Here is a 7,255-nt window from a genome sequence, read left to right as displayed (position 1 = left end):
CTTAATTCCGCTGTGTGACTGTGAGGAACAGAGGAACAGCTGCACTCAGGAGCGCGTTCCCTCATGTCAGACGCGAGGAATCGTGGTTTCATTCAACACAGGCTGTTTTTAACACTGCACATTTCATAACATCGTGCAACACTGGCAGGTGACCTGACTCGTGTAATTTAAAAAGTATACAGCAATCAAAATCAAATGGCATTCAAGGCTGCACGGTGTTGTAATCTTTTTATAAGTTCATAAGTAAAAAAGTACATACAAAATATCCTGTTTTGTGGAGCAATAGAAGACAAAAATGCATGACGTACAGCCACAACAAAATGCAAAACAGAGAACCAAATGTGATTTCATGTTGAACGTTCAAGGGCTAATTAGTCTAAAAACAGTGGCAATCAAAAAATTATTTTATGATGGTCTAGGTTTTACCAAGCGTCGTCGTGTTTTGCATTCAAAAAGAATTTAACGGCATTGTAGGGAAAATACAGAAAGAAATTCCTTTAATGCAAACCTTGTTAAAAAAAACAATAAAATAAAAAGACATAATAAACGCACGCCTTTGAGTGTTTCGCTGAAAGACACAGAAAAAAATTCAGTTCTAGTTGACAAGACTTAATGTCGCATCTGCTGCTCAGAACAGGTGCAGTCCCTAATTTATTTATTCTAATCTTTATGTATCGATCAAAACAAAAATTAAAATAAGAGACGAAACCACAGTGAGAAATGAGTTCTAACAGCACTAAATCTTTCAGACGCAGAGACGGATAGGCCTATGTGCACACAGAGAGTGGACAGCCCGTGCACCCTCAAACACACAAATATTACACCAGTCTCACACCGGCGTGCGGTCTCAACCCTGGCTCGCCTGAATTTCACACCTGCCTCACCCCCAACTCAATCGGACCTCACACCAATCTGCCCCGCCTCACACTTGCTCCCCGAGGTCCAACAGTCGGAACTTGTCCTGGTTATAGAAGCAGGCTTTGACCACCCGGCCGCCAAAGTACCTTCCATTAAGGTCCACGACGGCTGCGACAACGGCAAATAAAACAAAGCAGTTATTCACACTCAACAGAACACACACTCAGACCCTACTAACAGCCCAACAGCAGAAGGCGTGTGTGTGTGTGTGTGTGTGTGTGCGTGTGCATGTGTGTGTGTGTGTGTGAGTGTGTGTGTGAGTGTGTGCGTGTGTGTGTGTGTGTGTGTGTGTGTGCGTGTTTGTGTGAGTGTGAGTGTGTGTGTGTGTGACATAGGCTTTCTCAGTAGATACAGCGATGGATGAACTGCAGTCCCGTAAATTAAACGGCCGATTTAAATAAATAAATAAAAATAATTGAGGGGGGTCTCTCACCTTTAATAGCGGACTCCACCCTCTCAAACTCCAGGAATATTCGGACTGCTTCGTCGTCGGTCACGCCAGAGATCTGTGTGGTGGAGGGGTTAAGAGTTACCAGATTTTACCTGAACGCTCAGTCATTTCTCTTCCAACTGTCATTTGCAGAAGAGCGTCAAATTCAGACACACGCACGCGCGGTTCCTCACCTCAAAGATGACACACTTGATCACTCTCCCGTATTTCTCACACTCCTCCTTCGTTTCTGCCTCGAGGTCTTCATCCACCTCCCCTCTGCCCACCATGTTCTACAGGAAACACACAAGCGTTGTGAGGACAGTGTGCATGTCTGGCAGCGCCAAGGCTCTGTGAATACAGTCTGTGTCTATGACAGTGTGAAGGTGTTTGTGAATACAGTCTGTGTCTATGACAGTGTGAAGGTGTTTGTGAATACAGTCTGTATCTATGACAGTGTGAAGGTGTTTGTGAATACAGTCTGTATCTACGACAGTGTGAAGGTGTTTGTGAATACAGTCTGTATCTATGACAGTGTGAAGGTGTTTGTGAATACAGTCTGTATCTATGACAGTGTGAAGGTGTTTGTGAATACAGTCTGTATCTATGAGAGTGTGAAGGTGTTTGTGAATACAGTGTGCATCTCTGACAGAGCTTGCATGAAAGACAGTGCTTTATGAATACAGAGTGTATGATTAACAGTGCTTTGTGAATACAGAGTGCGTGACTGACAGTGTTTTGTGAGTACAGAGTGTACGATTGATAGTGCTTTGTGAATACAGTGTGTACTTTGAAAAACTCACACGAAGCAGCACAACTTTGGTGGGGCATTTGAGGATCTCAGTCAGTGGGTTGGTCTCCTGTTTCTTCCCGGTGTCTACTGGGGGGGGGGGGGGGTACAGACAGGGGATATGGTCCCATTTTAAGGCCTTAGAAACTTTAAATCCCATTTTAAACTACAGTTCTCTCTCCACAAGTTGCTGATATTACAGCACAAAGTTCTTTATCTTTTTTTATGCACCTTAAAATAGATTTAATTTTCTATTGCAGTCTGTTACAGAACAAGGGCATTTTTAACAGTTCAAATTACCCTACTTTTGTGTGGACTGTTCTGCAATGAAAATAAAATCCTCAGAATAGCTTTGGTTAATGCGGTCAATACTTTACTAAATATACATATAGATAAGAACGGGCAGAAAGAGACAGATAAGAAAATGTGAACAGAAAAATGCAAGAGGCTCACCTATAGAGCTGGCACCCCAACCTGCTGAGTCACCCGCAGGTACAGAGCTGGGAGTCTGACCTGCCCCTGCTGCTCAAGAAGACACACACATACACACACACACATGTGTCATCACGGGGAGATGGGCGAGTTGGACTGTCGCATTTGTAAAAAAAAATTTAAAAAAAGACCATGCTTGTGAGTAAGTGCTTGTGAGTATGCATGTGCATGTATGTGTGCGTGTGTGCGTGCATGTGCATGTGCATGTATGTGTGCGTGTGTGCGTGCATGCATGTGCATGCGCATGTGCGTGTGTGCGTGCATGTGCATGTATGTGTGCGTGTGTGCGTGCATGTGCATGTATGTGTGCGTGTGTGCGTGCATGTATGTGTGCGTGTGTGCGTGCATGTATGTGTGTTCATGTGCATGCGCATGTGCGTGTGCTTGTTTGTGGCTGTGTGTGTGCGGGCCTTACTCTTGTCGGTGAGGTCTCCCACGATGATCTTGCCGCCCCTCTTGCTGGTCTTCTCCACAGACAGGGCGGTGCTCAGGCCCTGCTCATGTTTCCCCAGGCCCTGCCCCTCCCGAAATCCATACTTCTGCATGATCTTATGGGCCACTGTCCCACTGCGGGACACCGCACGCACACACACACAGACACAGACACAGACACGCGAGAACAACGTAACCAGCACGTAAGCGCATCTGGTACAATACACTGCCGTTAGCAGAGATAATTCATTGACATCTTTAAATTTTACCCAATATTACATAAAAGTTTAAAAGTAAATCAGAGGCGGAACCATGCTACAAATACCACCCAATGTAAAAGCAGAAGAGATATCAGCATTAGACACAACACAGATATAGACTGAAAGTACAAAGAAACTGTATGGGAATGGTATTTTTCTCAGCATATGAAAGGGTTATGTTAGCACCCCCCCAGTGAGCGAGTAAAATGAGACCCACCCCATGTTGGCCAGGAAGGAGCTGCTGGGCCCGGGGGGAGAGCGGGGGCGCTCCGCGTCCTCGTAGAAGGGTGGCGGGATGGCGGCTTTGGAGCCGCGCGACCGGCCCTCCTCTTCGGGGTACCCCGCGCCCAGGGGTTCTGCCCAACGACAAGGGGGTGCGCTCTCTTATTAGGAGAACGGGCACCCTTAAACGGCGCTCAGTACGCTCAGCCCCGCTCCACTGACGGGACTCAGAGCACAGGCACACTCAGCACCAGGAGGGCAAGCCCAAAAAGTCACTGCTTACAATCAACCGCAATACGGACATTCCAACATGCGGTGTATGGTCAGTGATCGTTGCCTAGCTTTGAGACTTCAGGTCTGTTCTGTGGCACAGCCTCAAGTGATATACGTCCAAGTACTTACGCTGACTGTCCTTCTCCACCAGAGAAGTGGGCGGGGCAATCGCAGCTCCACCCATAACTGTGAGACAGAGAGAGAGAGAGAGACAGACAGACAGAGACACACACACACACACACACACAGAGATTGATATTTATTTATATTTAGATGGTTTCATTAACTAACTGATTGAGATTGGAGGCTGAGGAAGTACATGTTCAGGTCACTGTCTGCATGTATACAGCTCCTGGATCAGCCACACTGTCCCACCCAAGTGCTTCCCGAGAGGCTTGTACATAACAGAGCGCAACAAGCAAATGAGGAAAAGTGTGTGGAAAGCTGCCGAGTCATTATCATCAAGTCTGCTTGGATTCTTGCCGTTTAAACTGAATTTCCCACAGAAAATCTTGAGCAGCTCACAAAGTGTGATTTTTTAAAATTACTTCCGTATTTACCCAACTCGTTTCAGATCTGAAAATGGTGCTGACTAAATGCCAGCCTCCATTTAGCGATCAGACAGTTCTGTCAGCGCAAGAGAGTGGGAGGCGAGAAAGAAGCAGAGAGAGAGAGCGAAATGGAGAGGGGGAAAAGGAAACAAAGAAAAGGGTGGGAAAGATAAAGAGAAAAGGAGAGAGAGAGAAAGCAGGAGAGAAAGTAAGAAAAGGGGGAGAAGAGAAGAAACGGAGAGAATGGACCGAAAGAGACGAGACTCACTCCTTTTCCTCCTCTCCTTCTCGTAATCCTCCTCTTCGTCGGACTCTCCCTCGGCCGGGAAGCGGGAGAACCCGCTGGGAGCTCCACCCTCGTTGCGGTCCTTCCGTTTCCTGGAAGCACGGAGCGCGCGCGCGTCACACGGGAACCGTCACACGGCAGCGGATGCTCGCTGAAGTAGCGCGTCGGGTAGCATTTTGAGCACCAGGTGCTGCATGATTTGTTGTACGTTATGCATAATAAAGTGTGTGTTGAACACGATTTTGTACAGTGAGTTGCACATTCCAGTTGTGTGTGTGTGTGCGTTGTCAATTCCATTTAGTGTTACTTGCAGACTGAGTGGCATGTTGCATCTGGAGTTGGGTCCTGCATATTGCGTGCGGAGTTGTGCAGGGAGCAGTGTGGTACGGAGTGGTATGTGCGGAGTGGGGAGGGGGAGGGGGGGTGAAAGACTCATCCATACTTCTCTCTGTCCTCCATCTCCTTCTGTCTCTCCAGCTCCCTCTGTCGCTGCCTCTCCTCCCTCTGGCGTTTCACCACCTTCTCGTACTCGTTGGGGAACATGGGGTCGTACTCGTCCGCCAGGGGGATCAGCGCGTCCCCCGCGGAGAAACCGCCAGGGACCGGGTCCTGAGAGAGAGAGAGGTAGAGGTAGAGAGAGAGAGAGAGAGAGAGAGAGAGAGGGCAGGGATCTCAAACAGCAGCTTTTCCAATCGCTTCATGTGAGCCATCGATTGGCTACAGCCCACCTATCCTGTTTCCCAGACCTGTTGTGAGGTCACACTCAGCAAAGCTACTGTACTTATTATTATAATTCTTCCGATGGCCTATCTGAGTAGTGCTTTGACGCACTCTGGTACTTCTTGGGCAGGGCACCGTATCAGATGGAAAGTCAGCAGCTAACGGACGGACCGCAGGTGATGGTCCTCACCTTTAGACCAGCAGCAATGTGCGGGGGCGTGTCCGAGATCTGTCGGTCATCGCTGGAGCCACCTCTTTTCAGGTCGATCACCGGAGCCAGAACCGTCGCCTGCTTCGAACGCTGGCTCTGCGGAGAACAAACAACAAGCACGTTTCCACACCCAAACACATGCGGTACACAGATATCTCAGCACAATACTTACAGATTACTTTTTTTTGTTTACCTCTATACAGCAGTAGCTGACTAACATATGCACACAGTACATTCTGATCTCAGAAGACTGAAAGCGGGCTGCAAATCAACAGCTCTTAGCTCTCAACTCTAACCCCAAGTTAGGATCTGACCCTTAAACCACCATTTAGATTCCACGCAACACAACATATTCATAACTGTGTCCAGAACATGGTTGTTTATTGGCAATATTTACTTGGAAGGGCCAAGGGGGTACTTGCAGAAAAAGAAAATCTCAGGATTGCTCAACGAAAGTGTTGCCATAAAAAGGCTGATCAGAGCATTTAAACGAAAGTTTAATACATCACTATAGACACATTTTAACATACAGTATGTTGCATATGCAATGTCCTGATGAATGTATTGGTATATAGTCTACTGCAATTTTCAATCATAAAAGCAAAAAGTATACCATTTGCAGTCTTCTATAAGCAAGTCACTGTTTACTACTTCATCGCTTACGTCTGCCCCGGCGATTCTTACCTTTGCTTGCGTGAGCGCGGCCTTCTTCACCTGCAGTTGAGACTGCAGAAGCTTGAAGTTCTTTGACCACCCTTCAGTCTTGTCGCTGGTCTCCACTCCGAGGTCATCGTAGAGGGACATGATCGCTGGCGCTGACGTAAACAACTTAAAACGAAAAGAAAAAAGTACGCAATATTTGGTTTATGCATGTAAATATCTGGCTTGCTTGTTATGAATTTACGACCTGCGTTCTATCATCATTCCAGCTAACACTGACAAGTCACGTGTAAGCTGTTTGACACTGTAATGCTAAGTTAATGCAATCCCTTGGTAGATTGCTTCCTTTCATAAATGTTAACAAATAATAAGAGCAAATGCTACACTAGTAAACCAGCCATATAACTGAATGAAAATTCTAAAAAGCTGCACCCGCAAGCTATTTACCAACTTAGCTAACTACTACGGATAACATTGCGGGCATGTTGATGGGCTGGATAACTAAATGTTCTTGCTACAATTCCCTGTACTGTTCTGAAGTACACAAGATCGATAACTCACCTGATGGTAGGTAGATAATACAATACACTTCAATTTTTTCGAGAAGTTGAATACAACCAAAGACGGTCTATATTCTGCAACATAGCTAAAAAGCAACGGTAGCTAGCAGGAAGTAGAAGTGTGCGAAATCCAGTGTTACGCTATCCGGTAAGCAGCAGGACGAAAAATTTCAAAATAAAAGAAAGACTGGCATTTTATTGTACGTACCTGCTTTATAGCATTTAACCATGGTCGATGACATCTGTTTACATGATACTTCAACGATATGATAAGTCGGAAGGAATCAATTTCACTCTAATTTAATTAGAATCATTTGCTTTAACAGGTTAGCAAAATTTGGACTTGGCAATATTCAAATAAGGGTAGATGCGCGAAAAGTTAAAGTGACCTGAAACTCACATTATTTTGAAACTAAGGATTCGGGGCAATCCATTTCATTTTTTATTATT

At 46.0% G+C, this 7,255-nt stretch overlaps 1 protein-coding gene across 2 annotated transcripts; it reads right to left on the bottom strand.

Annotated features, from left to right (window-relative positions):
* Window positions 1-211: 211 nt before the first annotated feature.
* On the bottom strand, window positions 212-6,966 carry LOC135245690 (splicing factor 45-like). Of its 2 annotated transcripts, none has more exons than XM_064318919.1 (13): window positions 6,807-6,966; window positions 6,270-6,413; window positions 5,565-5,681; window positions 5,097-5,263; window positions 4,637-4,746; window positions 3,947-4,003; window positions 3,540-3,678; window positions 3,046-3,197; window positions 2,592-2,660; window positions 2,152-2,228; window positions 1,543-1,641; window positions 1,352-1,424; window positions 212-1,026 (listed from the first exon to the last, which is right to left on the bottom strand). In XM_064318919.1, exons 2-13 carry the CDS (start codon window positions 6,387-6,389, stop codon window positions 923-925), a joined length of 1,284 nt encoding a protein of 427 aa, XP_064174989.1. In that variant the 5' UTR covers window positions 6,390-6,413; window positions 6,807-6,966; the 3' UTR covers window positions 212-922. The 2 variants fall into 2 exon arrangements, with proteins under 2 accessions (XP_064174989.1, XP_064174990.1); XM_064318920.1 differs by having other exon boundaries at window positions 2,152-2,225.
* Window positions 6,967-7,255: the final 289 nt, after the last annotated feature.

This window comes from Anguilla rostrata, chromosome 19, assembly GCF_018555375.3.
Source record: "Anguilla rostrata isolate EN2019 chromosome 19, ASM1855537v3, whole genome shotgun sequence".
NCBI lineage: Eukaryota > Metazoa > Chordata > Actinopteri > Anguilliformes > Anguillidae > Anguilla > Anguilla rostrata.
This window is presented reverse-complemented; position numbering and strand designations above follow the sequence as displayed.